Genomic DNA, 14,431 nt, shown 5'->3' with positions numbered 1-14,431 from the left:
TGTTCACTTGATACCTGTATATATAGTTGTGTTTCATTTTAATCATGGATTTTGGAGTTTTTATCAGAGAATTTGCAATTTTTTATCAGAAAAAACCAGGATCCCCGCAAATCACTACATTTTCTAAATTTTTGTAAAGAAACATTCCTTTCATAGGCACCAACTTTGGTTTTTACCAGTGGGTGCTTGAAAACATAAAAAAACCCAGAACAAAACAAAATGGTGCTTTACTTTAAACTAGACACATTCCTGTGCTGAGCCCTGTGCATGCCCAGAAGAGGCAGCACGTTACTTTAATCCAGCTTGCCCCGCATCCGTAAAGACCGGGTGCTTCAGTGGGGCTTTTTTGGCACTTTTATCTAATAGCTGATTGAATCAGCTATAGTTAAAAGTGACCAAAAGCCCTACTGACGTGCCTAATCTTTACAGATGCTGTACACCCAGGTTGAAATAAAGCATTCCTTCTTTTAGTAAAGCATTTGGGAGGTGGGGGTTAACATTTGCAAGTAGCCACAGAGCTCTAATGCATAAAACCAAAATGGCCATAGCTTGTGGGTGTTGAGCACCCACTAATATTTTTCATGGATGCCTGAGACCCAGAGAACCCACGGAGTCGGCACCTATAGCTTCTTCTACACTGTAAAGGCCTGATTCAGAGTCAGGCATTTGCCTTACAGTCATTAATTTTACTATTTCCTGAAGCTCAGAATATCCCTAATACTCTGGTATTTTAGATGCTTTAAGTCTCACGTAGGGGTGCTATTTGCTATTCCAGTTGCAACCCAGAATGAAATGCAGGTCTTGACAGGTGAGCAGGAACCAGTTTGAGTTACTGTTGTCAAATACACAAGTGTTTTGGTTGTAGAAATCAAAACATAATAGTAATAATAATAATGATAATTTAACTGTACACAAACCTATGTGCTGGTGATATTAAATAATTTAATATGGGTACAGCAAAAATATTTTACTTCTCCATAAGAAGTCATTCCTAAAATATTTTGAGTAATAATAGTTTGCTCAAATTAAAACTACAATGGGGCACTTCATGGTGTTATTCGTTTCATATAAGTGATCTATTGTGGATATTCATTATATATAATTTCCTCTGTATTAAATAGAAGCATATGTAATTCACACAAATAATATAAAAAATACTAAAGAGCCACATCTCTAGGGAACAACTCCAGCTCACCTTATTCATCTGAGCAATCCCAGGGAAGTCAAAAAAATTATGGAGTATACTTATTTTATATGTATTCTCTGGGGTACTGATTCTGAGGCCAGAATTAAGAGGTCGCCGAGTTTTTTATTTAGAGGTCACTGAATGTGTTGGGATTTTAAAAAAACATTCAGCATTGGTTCTAACTTTTAAGTTATTAGAATAGATTCTCAGTGGGAGCATCTACATATGCAACTAATAAGAGTGAATATACTCTGGCCCAATTTGAGTTGGAGCAAACTAATTCTAACATCACTATCTGCACATGCATTTAAGTGCAGTGATTTACTGCACTACTGGATACCACCTGTATCTGACAGGACTATCCGGCAGCACAAAAAATTAGTCTACCGTGCCCTAACTTCTGCACAAGCATAGACCGTGATGCTTTACTACACAGCAAATTAGTCTTCTGCACAGCAAACTATGTTGTGTAGACGCACCACCTACAGCTAACAGAGCTTTAACAATTTAGGCCACATGAGAACTTACCCATTGACTGAAGTCATGGATTTCAGTGGGCACATTTATACAAGGTGCTTTACTGAACAGCAGACTAATTTGCTGCACAATAAAACATCACTGTCTATACATGCCCAGTGAGAAGAGAGTAAAGCCAGTACTGATTGCTTTTGAAATATCCATCTTATAGCTAACGGGACAGCTTATATAAGTAAGGTGAGTAGGTCAGACAGAACATTTGATAAACATTTGATACCTTGATAACCCTTTGCTCAACCACAGTATCCAACCACTCAATAAATGATTCCACAGTGGCATTCTTCTTTAGCAGGTCCTTCAGTTCTTGAAACACTGTAATAGAGTCATCTACCATGTAAAAAGGAAAAAATATCGTTGCACACTACTCTGAAGAGGAGAGAAAACCACTCACCAGTCATTTGACAATTTTGTAGCATGGAAAAGAAAGGCAAGGCAAGAATTAGAGCAGTGAAAGAATAAGAAATTCACCAGTGAAGCAAGCATTCAGGTGTTAAAAGTTCTTCAACACTGCAAATTAAGGGAGACTATGACTACGACAATAGATGTTTTCTAAGAAAATAACATTAAATAAGAGAATACTGACTTTTCCATTTGTTTAAGGATCTACTTTTGGAACTATGTCTAGCTCCAAGTTTAGAAGGGCACAGAACACAGAATTACCATCTGATAATATGTGTGTTAGGTAGTGGATAACAGCTTATTGTGTTTAGCTTCTCCAATGCCAATGGAGTCTCATTAGGAATAGCACAATCAAATAGCAAATACTTCCAAGATTCCCTCCTTTATAAAGCCTTTGATAAGCTTACCCAATGGATTTATGGCTAATATCTTATTTTTGCACTTAAGATAGCAAAAGCAAAAAATAAAACAATAAAAGATGGGAAAATGAGAGTAAAAAAAGCAACTAAAATGGAACTGGTTGTGATCCATTACTTAACTGAAGATAAAACAAAATATAATTCCTTCAGACTTTCGTGTTAATAGAAGAAGCTTTTGCTGTCAATTCTGTCAGTTTCTGACCAATATGTCTCCAAAGTGATAAGTAGTAGTAATAATATATTTAGGCCCTGAAGAGAAGGTTGTATCCTTTTGCCTCAAAGAAGCACCTTTTCTCCTTTTATAGTACCAGTTTGATATAGGAATAAGTTTTAAAAAGTAGAAAATGATTTTGAAGAGAAATCAGTTTTAGAATTTTTTTACAGAAAATAAAGAGTAGAAAAATAGATATCTCATTTTATCAAGAACTTTAATTTTGTATAAAGATTAGTTTTCTCCAAAGTATCCTTTTATGCAAAAAAAAGGTCAACCAGCTCTAGAACCCAGTAAGTGAAGCTAGAAAATAAAGGTGATTTTAGCAGTTTTTCTTTAGTAGCCCTAGTACCCTGTCTTTGCTATTAAGCAAGTTGTTAAAAAACATTTTCAGGAGCTGATCACTTTTGCTGGCCTATGTGAAAAATGTTATAATTTATATCTAGATTCTAGAAGATGATGTAGAGAGTATTTTCTAAACCAGTGGGGACTAACCTTTTTGGCAGACATGCCACAAGTTAGCCCACATCCTCCCTAAGTGCTACTATGATCCCCTTCCTTTGCCCAGCCTGCTGCTCTGCCTTTGCTCCCTTATTCTGTGTTCCCTGCTTGGTCTCCCATTCTGCTTTCTGCCCTATCTGTTGCTGTGTTGTCCCCTCTCTGATCTGTCATATGCCACACACAGAGGCTGCTGAGGCTACATCTAGCACTTATGCTTCAGGTTGTCCAGTCCTGCTCTAAATGACCACCATTTCAAAAAATTGTACAGCTGGGAAGACAACATCAGGTGCAACTTCGTTAAAGCTCTATTACCAAGACTGATTCTAGCATGTAGTATTTGGTCTTAAGGTTCTCTTGTTGGAAGCAATATTCCAACTGAAACTCTTTTTTAAATTTTTTTAGGTGAACCCTACCTATCATAGGCAATTCAGAGTTGGATGCACAAACTTTACTTCACAAAATACCTTACCACAGACTTACATTCGGTGTAGACCTCCCCATCAGAGTCTGGGCTGCCAGAGACCGTGAGAAGAGCTTGAGAGCCAATGCTATTCAAATCAACTTTTTCAATATCAGATACCATAGAGTTCACCACAAGCTGATCAAATAGGGCTGGTCGGGCAATCTGTAAAAGATGTCAGGGTAAAATGCTAAGGCTTACACCGGCATAAAGGACTCAGTGGGTGCAGATACATGTGCACTTTACTGCAGAGCTGACTAATTAGCTCCACAGTAGTGTCACTGTCTATATGTGTATTAAGGAGCAGTAAATTAATTAACTCTGCTGTAGGATAGTACTGTCTAGGACAAGTACTATCCTATGAAGGAGTCATTTAGTGCACCAAGATTCATGTGTAGATGCTGGCCTGGGCTGGTTGGGGCACAACAATGCTATAGTGCAGGACTGCCAGCTGGCTAGCCCCTCCCTGTAGCTCTCTTGTGCCCCAGCCAGCCCCCTCCATCACCCAGAGCCCTACTGCCACCCATAGCGCCAGGTCCTCTGCCAGTCTGGGGCTGCCCTGCCCCAGCTTAAATTTCTGCAGTCCTGGGTGCATGTGTAAATGCTGCACCCAAGAGCAGCTGACTCTGGCACGAACTGCACCTGGAGTTTATTCAGTCGGGATAACTGCACATGTAGATTCACCCAGTAACTCCTAGAAGAGAAAGCATCTTTGGTTGGCTCATGGGGGTTTTTTCCTAGGCTGATGAATGATCAGATTTTTTCACAGCTCAGCTATCAAACTTCCCCACCACTAGAAGACAAATATGTCAACAGTAATCATAAAGAGCTGTCATGACCAAGGGAGACCTGATTCAAACTTCATGCTAGCTACCTCTTGGTTTGTTCAAAATTAATACTTTAATAAAGTGCTTTCCACTGGAGTACTTGCAGAATGTCACTTTCATTTTTTAGTTTTCTTCATTTATAAATAAGAGAAGTGAAGGCATTTATATAATATTTCCAAAGTTACAAAGGAGAGCTAAAGCAGACATTGAATATCAGATCTGTGTACTACCCACAGGGCAATGTGGTATTGTGCTGTTTCATAATTGTGAATAACTGGATATCGTCAGTGTAGAGCTAGCATCATCAGACCTATGTCACTTACGTAGAGAGATACCAGGTTAATCCAAAACAGAGAAACTCACTAAGCACCACACTGAAAGTCATGGAGAGGAGAATTCTTCTCTGTTAGGCCAGAAGGATCATTTGATATTTTCTACTTTGGGAAAAAAAATGTAATGCACGCTTATCCCGTATTGTAATTTGAGTGCCAAAGCAAGAAGAAGTGTTTGCGGAGAAAGGTACTGAAGGGGATTATAGCAGTATCACCTGAAATGCAGACAGATTTGCCCCTGACTAAAACTAGTTTAAAAATGGGAAGACTTGTTTCATGAACCTTTTATCATAAAACACATTCTATTTTGTTCAATGGAAAATTTCAAAATGCTTTGACCAGTTCTACCCATGGCATTCTTTCGCTTGTTCTGTGACACTCAAAGTCCTGAATCCACAAGGAGGGAGGGTTTTTTTGGCAGCAACTGGACTTTTAACAATATTGTGCTGTATCCACTGTTCTGTGAGGCTTATTACATGTAATGTACAATGTCTTGTATGATGCAAATTCCTGTTCTTATCTCTCAGGCTTACCTGAGCCAGGTGCAAGAATGACGTCTGTCGTTTCAGAGAAGAAACAAATCTTCGTGCAATAGGAAGTTTCTTTTCCATCAGGGCTTCTGGTAGGTTTTCCAAAGAAGAAACTACCCACTGTTCCCAGTTTTTAGCAAAAGTTCTTATATCTGCTAATAAACTACAGTAAAAATAATTTAATAAAGACCAACATTGATTTGCATCTTTTTTAAGAGGTATTATTTAAAAAGCCAAGGGACCTCCTGCAGAAATATCAGCAATATAATAATGTAGACAGACAAAATCTCAAGGAGGAAGGAATAGGAGGATTCACACATGACAGATACCAGTCCCAATCATAATGAATTGCTGGAAAGGTGCTTTGATACCATAGCCATGATTTTGATATAGGAATCTCACTAGGGAGAAATTAGTCTTTCTCCAAATAAAAGAACATTTTCAGTCTCCTTTATCCACAAAGATCTGTCCTGTAACCTACTTACCTTTGTACCTACTCCCTTCATTCTCTTCCTTTCATGTCCAAGTTCACTCAATACACTTGTCTGGAGGGTTTCTCCTAAAGGAATGGATTTTCTTCCTAAACTGGCTACATTAGCTATTCAGCTAATGCAGGGGTATTTAAGCTTTTTTAGTCTAAGTAACCCCAGTAGCTGGACACCGAGCATGGGGGGCGAAGGGGTGGTATGTGGCTGGACACGGAGCAGGGAGGTGGGGACAGCGTATGGGTAGGTGGGAGGGGATGGAGCATTGCCGCTTCCAAAGAGCAGAACCAGGGCAGAGCGGGGAAACTCACTGGGCTGGGGTGAGGGCAGCAGTGCCCCTCGGCAGGGTGGGGAAGCTCACCGGGCTGGTGTGTGGTGGCAGTCACCGCCACATGTGAGCTTCCCCACCCCACAGAGGGGTGCCACTGCCCTCGCCCCACCCTGGCCCTGCCCTTGCAAAGCAGTGGCACTCCATCCCTGTCAAATGACGCTTACCCCCTAGGACCGGTCCAAGTACCCCTAGGGTAACATGTACCCCTAGTAGACAACCCCTGAGTTAATGGGAAAAAAGCTACAGCTGCTATATCTGCTTTCAGCCAGATGCCATAACTCCTGGGACAGGGGTATCTTGAGTAAATGAGAACAGATTCTCAGCTGCTGTAATTTAAACTGGCAAGGATGCTGCTAGAAATGGTCACACTGAATACAGGTTGTAAGAGCTCTCCCCCTCATTACTCCCTTGCAAACTTTGTACAAGTAAAGATCTATTCTAAGGTGTTAATAGCAACCACAGCCCTTATCCCGTAATCTTTATCCATGCAATTAGTTTTCAGTCAGGAGAAGAGTGCCACTGAATTCAGAAAGCTAGAATTTGATCAGCTGGGCCCCAAAAATGGAAATTAAAAAAAATTATACTCATTCAATTTCATTTAATTACAAATGTAATGTGACTATCAAGTCATAGGAGGAGAGGGCAACTACCTAGTACATCCAGATTTTAAAATATTTTGAAAAAACTTCCACATAGGTCTATTTCAGTTTTACAGACTCCGTCAGTTCAGACTACTATGGTTCCATTTTAGGAATGTATAGACAATTAATGTGAATGTAAAAATATATATATATACTATCAACTGGTCATCTGCTGCCTCCATAGCTTTTTTGGAACATTTTACCTCCTAATAATTAATATAGCATTAGTATAAGCTGCCAAGTACTTACTTTTCTGGCATTTCTTGCATTGTTGCAGGAATAAGTACATCTGTAAGGACCTTGAACAAGATAATAAAATACATTTTATTACACTTCCCTTTTCAACATATTGAGAAAGGAATTTAAGTCCTGGTAAATTTCACTTCCATTCTAAAGTCCTAAAAATCTTTTCCATTTACATCCCTTTGAAGCTTTCCCCCTGCTTCTTGAGAAAAGAAAAATCTAGATAAAGAAGAAAAGAAACAGACATAAATAGCAGTCTCTTTTCACATTCTTCATTGTTAAGGATATGTTAATTCAGTAAAATTTCCTATATTCTGCCTGTAGTCTGAATAGGAATCACAGTATTTGATAGAGGTATATCTCAAAACTTCTCCAAAATCCTTTCACTTTGTATTTTGTGAAACAAGAACTTATCATAATGGAATGAGTTGTGACTGTTAAACAGAGCCAGCACAATAATTCTGTGACAACTGGACAAGAAAGATGGTAGTAGAATGGATTATCATAGAACTATAGTAAATTAGGGTTGGAAGGGACCTCAAGAGGTCATTTAGTCCACCCCCTGCACAAAGCAGGACCATCCCCAACTAAATCATTCCAGCCAGGGCTTTATCAAGCTGAGCCTTAAAAACCTCCGAGGATGGAAATTCCACCACCTCTCTAGGTAACTTGTTCCCATGCTTCACCATCCTCCTAGTAAGAAAGTTTTTCCTAATATCCAACCTAAACCTCCCTTGTTGCAACTTGAGACCATTGCTCCTTGTTCTATCATCAGCTACCACTGAGATCAGTCTAGCTCCATCCTCTCTGAGGCCATCCTTCAGGTAGTTAAAGGCTGCAGTCAAATCCCTCCTCAGTCTTCTCTTCTCTAAACTAATTAAACCCAGTTCCCTCAGCATCTCCTCACAAGTCATGTGCCCCAGCCCACTAACCATTTTCATTGCTCCCTGCTGGACTTTCTCCAACTTAGCCACATCCTTTTTATAATGGGGCCCCCAAACCTGGACACAGTATTTCAGATGTGGCCTCACCAGTGCCAGACAGGAATAATTACTTCTCTTAATCTGCTGGCAACACTCCTATTAATGCAGCCCAGTATGTTGTTAGCCTTCTTGGCAACAAGGGCACACTGCTGAATCATATTCAGCTTACTGTCCACTGCAACCCCCAGGTCCTTTTCTGCAGAGCCGTTGTTGAGCCAGTCAGTCCCCAGGCTGTAGCAGGGCATGGAGTTCTTCCATCTTAAGTGCAGGACTTTGCACTTGTCCTTGCTGAACCTCATGAAATTTTTTTTGGCCCAATCCTCCAATTTGTTTACATCACTCTGAATCCTAGCATATCTACTACACCTCCCACCTTTGTGTGACCTGCAAACTTGCTGAGTGTGCAATCCATCCCATTGTTCAGATTGCTAATGAAGATATTGAACAAAGCTGGCTCCAGGACCAACCCCTGGGACACTCCACTTGATACCGACTGCCAGCTAAACATCAAATCATTGATTACTACTCCCTGAGCCTGACAATCCAGCCAGGTTTCTATCCATCTGACAGTCCATTCATCCAACCCAGACTTCCTCAGCTTGCTTGCAAGAATGTTGTGGGAAATGCCTTGTTTAAGTCAAGTTATATTATGTCCACTCCTTTCCCTTTCTGCATCCACAGAACCAGTCATAGAAGACAATCAGGTTGGTCAGGCATGACCTGTCCTTGGCAAATCCATGCTGACTGTTCCTAATCACCTTCTTCTCCAAGTGCTTAGAAAGGATTCTTTGAGGACCTGTTCCATGATTTCTCCTGGGACTGAGTTGAGGCTGACTGGTCTGGAGTGTTGGATTGAATTTCTGAATATATCAGAAACTTTTGATGTGACCTTAAGCCAGCTGCTGTGCCTTGCTATAATAGAGGTACTTATCTTTCTCCAAGTCATTGTCTGCTTGGTCTATTTAGACAGTAAACTTTCAGGGGCAAAAGTTTCTCTCACAGCACAAAACCATGACTCTCCCTTCTAGATATTTTAGGTCCCCAATATCAGGGTATTGGAGGACTTCGTTCTCTTCAATGTGCTTATCTTCACAGCACCCTGTCAGGTATGGACCCTGCTTGAGAGATGTGGAAATCAGAGGAAGTTAGGTGTATAAATCCAGTATGATCTGAGCTGAGGGGAATGAGCACATGAACAAGCTACTGGGAGGTAAAAGGAGATTTACCACAGGTCAGCTGCTTAATGGTAACTGCCTGTGTATGTGGTGCCCCCTCCTTCAATCATCCTCCCACACTCTCCCCAGCCCCAAGCAGCTCCTTGCAGGCTGGAAGGCTGCCAGTCTGCAAGAGGAAACCCACAATTTCCCGCGGTTTTCTCATTTAAAGGGGGAAATCCACATTTTTCTCCTTTAAAGGAGAAAAGCTGTTTTTTTACATGCTTTTCCACAGAGAACAGGAAACCCAGATCCCTGTTGATTAGTATCCTCAGCAATTGAGCTATCCCTTCTTCTCCTGCACGTATGTCCTGGAGAGTTTTCACCATTTGTTGCAGGTCCTGTAACTCATTCACAGAGATGTGAAAAAACTATTGAGAGATTCCACTGGACTCCAACCCCTCCAATTGTCTTTTTGGCAAAAAGGAAAGTCTAGACCAACTTTCTTATACAGTTCATATAATATAAACACATTTGTTCCAACTATTGTGATCATTATTGTAACCCACTAAAATTGTTTGATAATATAATATCAAGAATGTTTTGAATTCTTAGAAACAAGACCTAAGGGAAAGTGACATAGAAGAAATACTGAATTCTTTAATTTAAGTCATGGGAAATTTTATTATTTCAGGGTTCTAATTCTGTACTTTGTGGCATTTTCCCCCTTTGACATAGATATTATCTTTATTCATAACAAGTGTGTATGTAGATTTTGTACTATCCATTTGTAACATGAAAACCCACTATAAATCCAAAGCACATAAGGAGATAAGGCAGTGGAGATAGTCAAAGAGGAGTAATTCATATCTTTATACTATTTTCGTACTACATATTGAATCTAGTAATATCTACTTTCTTTACTGCTGTAATGCCTTTCTGAAATACATTTTCCTTTGGTGGATATTTTTCTTGATTGCAGTAAAGAAATACAAATAGTCCCAGAAAAATATGTAGTGTTAAGTAACCCCAATTCTGTTCACGCATCAGCTTGGTTTTCTGACTTGTCAGTTGCTCCTTCATGTAATCTTTGTGGATCTGTGAAACTTAGCAGGAAGATTGCAATAATCCTTTCATATTTGTATGGTGTCTCCTGTTGAACTCCAGATGCTTTAAAGACTTTCATTACTTATGGATCAGACTTTTCTAAGAAATCCAACACACACACCTGAAAGTGGCATCCCTGATTGCTGCTATTTCCTTTTCATGGGTGGTAAAGTTAAACAGAGAGAGATTAGATGCCGAAGTCTAAGATCCCTACTCTAGCCTGGTTTGCACAGTTTTTACAGTGATTCAGTTTTTTAATTAGAGAGGGAATTCTTTTACCAAAATAGATGCATCAGGATAGCCCCGAGGGTGAAACACCACTCTGTACTATGCAGTAGTGAGAGTTCCTTAGCATACTACTGTGCCTATATCTATAGTAAGGGTGCACTGATAGAGATTTACGGGGGTGATACCGATAGCTGATTTTTAAGGGGGCATATTGGCCAATACTGATCCAATTTCTGATGTGCAGCCTGGCAGCTTGAAAAGAAGTGTCCGGCTGGTAAGTCTGTTGTGGTGGAAGGGGAGGGCATAGGTGTGGGGAGGGCAGATCAAGACCCCTGCGGTGAGGGAGGGAGTGGGGCTGGGGCTGGGGCAGGGGCATGTACTTCCCAGCCAGGTCAGAGCACAGGATGGAGCTGTGGCTCGTTGTGGGGTGTGGGGAGGGAGGGTGGCTACTACCACTGTGCATACCCTAGAAGGGCAAAGGGGGCACGTGCCCTCAGATCTGTGTGCAGGGTGGGGTGGGCTGCTGCTGTGGGGTAGGGCCGGGGCTGTGCTCCAGCCCAAAGCAGCAGCCCAATCTGCTCCGCACACAAATCTAGAGGCACACCCCCCCTCCATGCCCTCCCGGGGTGTGCACAGCAGCAGGAGCTGCCCTGTCTCCCCGTGACCCCCGGATGAACCGCGGCTCCATCCACTGGGGAGCACCTGCCACTGCTCCAGCCCCATTCCCTCCTTCATCACGGGGTCCTCAATTTGTACCCTATCCCCCTTTCCTTTCTCCTCCCCTTCCACCACAACAGACTTACCAAATGGACACAGCTATCCAAGCTGCCAGGCTGTGTTCCTTACTGCCTACATGCTGTGCTGTGGCTGCACACGTGTATATATCAGCCACATAAGGCAAAAAAAGCTGACTTCCGATACCGTCAATTTTCTTTGTAAGGGTGCCGATCTGATATCGGACCAATGTATTGGTGCACTTCCACTCTACCTCTACAGGTACTACTACTTTCACAAGAGTCAGACCAGGCCTGTGCCACAAGGTTCGCCAACAAAATTAGGCTGGTTGACCTTCCAACCAGAATAGCAACAGAAAAATTTTTTAACTAGTGCAGGTGGATCAGTTTATTAAGAGGATTATACAGCATAGAGTCTGTGACAGCAGGCAACTGGACTCACTCTCCCAGAGGGTCCCTTAGAGTCTTGTGTTCCCATGGCTATTATACCAGAAAAAAAAACCCTGATAGAAAACCAGGTGATGCCGGCAAAAGAGGTTTTTTACCATTCTAGTTAAGAATCTTGAACAACATCTTGTAGAACAACATAAGCTGTACTGGGAAAAGAGCTTTTGATACTGGTATTAGTTGTAACTATTTTGTGTATAGGCAAGACCTCATCTTTATTCGGGCTTAATCTTCATTGTGGGTATTGGCTCCGTAAGGGGAGTTTACTTCAGTAAAACTTGAGTGAGAAGCTCAGGATTTGGCCTTGTGTGTGACAAAAATTGTGGCTGATTAGGGAACAGAATTCTGTTTTCACTTAGACTGGTTTTATGCAAATGACATTTATAGCATCAATGCTGGTTTTACACAAGTGTGGAGAAGACAGTCAAGTCCCAGGACTTCTCTTGTTCTAACTTCTGTATTATATTTTATCTAGGTACAAGCAGTGAGATGGCAGAGGTTAGCCATATAACTGAATGCCTAGCTCACCTTGTAGAGTATTGAGTCACAGACACAGAAGATGTCGATGATGATAGGATTTTCAAGCAGAGGCAGAAGGTGGTCTGGCATTCCTTGCCAAAAATGTAACAAAAAATGCTGAATCTATGGAAAGAAAACCAAAACATTGGTCATGCATAAGCAGTGCCTTTTCTGCTACCTGTGCATATATAACCAAGAATGTGTGTGTAAACAGCCTTACCTCTTCAAAGTTCCCATTAATTGCATTGTCAAGGACACACTGACAGTGTGTTTTATACATCATGATAAGGGTATCTACCTGTTTTGGAAGAAAGAAAGATTAAACAGAATCTGTGCCCCTTCCCCTTTAGTTATATAACAAAACAGGTTTCTGCTTTCTTTTGCTAGTGCTTAAGTACAGAACACAAAATTTGTAGTATAAAAGAAGTGAAAATGTATGACACAAATATATATATTGTGACCATAGCTCTATAGGAAATAACAGTATATTGAACATTCATATCTAATACTTTATCAACATTTCCAGGGCCCCTTCCTACTATCAGAAGTGCAGGTGCATCACTGAATATATTTTGAAAATGCATAGAGAGCTATTGCTTGGACAGAAAGACGTTACTTCTACCAAGTCAGTTGGTGAAGTACATGGACATTTTTAAAGATAGGATTAATCACTAAGGGCAGTGCAAGTTAATCATTAGGCTACTATAGGCGTCTATGAGTGTTTTGAAACATCATCTGGTTGGACAAATGAGAAAAAAGCTGTCAGTCATTTGGTCAAAGTTTAATCATCACCTTACAAAAGCAAAGCTTTAAACCAGAACTTTTCTTTCATCTCAATAAACTGATTCATCTCAAGTGTAATGCTCTTTTATATTAATGGGACTACAGAGAAATAACTGACAGTAAAAATTGTCTTCATGTCTAGAAAAATGAGATCACATGTAAGTAAAGTTGTTCATCTGCAAAACATTTTCAAAAAGAAAAAACCTAGACACTGGGCAAAATCTGGTTGATGCTCCTAAAAAGCTTGCTAAGGCTAGCAAATGTTTCCAGTGAACCACAGCCCACTTTTGTATGAAACAGGTTACGCTTTAGACTGTCAGAAAAATTATGATGAGTTCTAATACATAGTTCCTTGTGTGAACCAATACTATTGACTTTGAAAGTGTTGCACAATAGCATGTTAATGAATTCACCATGTTACTGAATTATTTGTAGACCTTTTGAAAAATGTTAAATAAATAAAAAATCACATTTCAGAAAATATCATCCTTTTTTAATTGTAACTCTCACAGTTGACATTTGCTTTTCCAAATTCTCAAATTTCTCACATATCTTCATCCTCATTAGAAATCATTTGAGCTATATTTTGGATATTTTCACAATTCTGCAGCTGAATGAAATATTTCTTTCCAAGAATTATACTGTGATACATCAATGAAACTATATCTGTACAGCAGTGGCCATGTGGAGCAGCAGCTGGGCAGCACAGAGGCAGTGGTGAGCATGAGTGACTGGTGTCTCCAGAATCTGGAGAAGCCACTGATGGGAGTGGTCCTCCCAGGGGGAGCACCAGCCCTACCAACAGCATCAATGTTGACCATTGGGGGGGTACATGCACCCCCATGCACCCCCTACCAGTTGCCTATGGTGGTGAAGCAGCTGCACTGCAGCCTAGCACAGCACAAGCTCTAGGCAGGCAGCAGCAGAAAACACTGCCTTACAGCGGCAAGCAGGACGGCTGCTTTCCTTTGCATTGAGCAGTTCATGCCCTGCTGCTGCTGCCACATCTCAGACCTGATGGGTGGCCCAGAGCTGGCATGAGGCCCAAGCTAGCAGCGGCAGTGGGGAATTAACTGGTGCTCAACCAGGAGGGGCCAGCAGGGGCACACATCCAGGAGAGGCCAGCAGGGGACTGCATGCTTAAGGGCAACCAACACTGGAAGGATGCAACAGGCTACAATCAGACCTAGACAGGTTACAAGGGTGGGCAGATGAGAATAGGATGGGTTTCAACACAGACAAGTGCAAGGTGATGCATCTGGGGAGGAACAACCGGCACCATACCTACAGGTTGGTCCCCTCTTGTCAGCACAGAGGCGGAAAAGGATCTTGGGGTCATCATTAACTCCAAGATGAACATGGGCCGGCAGTGTG

At 41.2% G+C, this 14,431-nt stretch overlaps 1 protein-coding gene across 1 annotated transcript in view; it reads right to left on the bottom strand.

The window, feature by feature from the left end:
* Positions 1-14,431, bottom strand: part of RFX6 (regulatory factor X6) — an 82,386-nt gene that overhangs the window by 16,653 nt on the left and 51,302 nt on the right. The window contains exons 9-14 of the mRNA XM_019538190.1: positions 12,495-12,572; positions 12,284-12,397; positions 7,109-7,158; positions 5,406-5,565; positions 3,734-3,878; positions 1,941-2,050 (exon numbers count right to left, since the gene is read on the bottom strand). Coding sequence (XP_019393735.1) covers positions 1,941-2,050; positions 3,734-3,878; positions 5,406-5,565; positions 7,109-7,158; positions 12,284-12,397; positions 12,495-12,572 — 657 coding nt within the window. The remainder of the gene's footprint in view (positions 1-1,940; positions 2,051-3,733; positions 3,879-5,405; positions 5,566-7,108; positions 7,159-12,283; positions 12,398-12,494; positions 12,573-14,431) is intronic.

Source organism: Crocodylus porosus, unplaced genomic scaffold (assembly GCF_001723895.1).
Source record: "Crocodylus porosus isolate Cpor-Errol unplaced genomic scaffold, CroPor_comp1, whole genome shotgun sequence".
NCBI lineage: Eukaryota > Metazoa > Chordata > Crocodylia > Crocodylidae > Crocodylus > Crocodylus porosus.
This window is presented reverse-complemented; position numbering and strand designations above follow the sequence as displayed.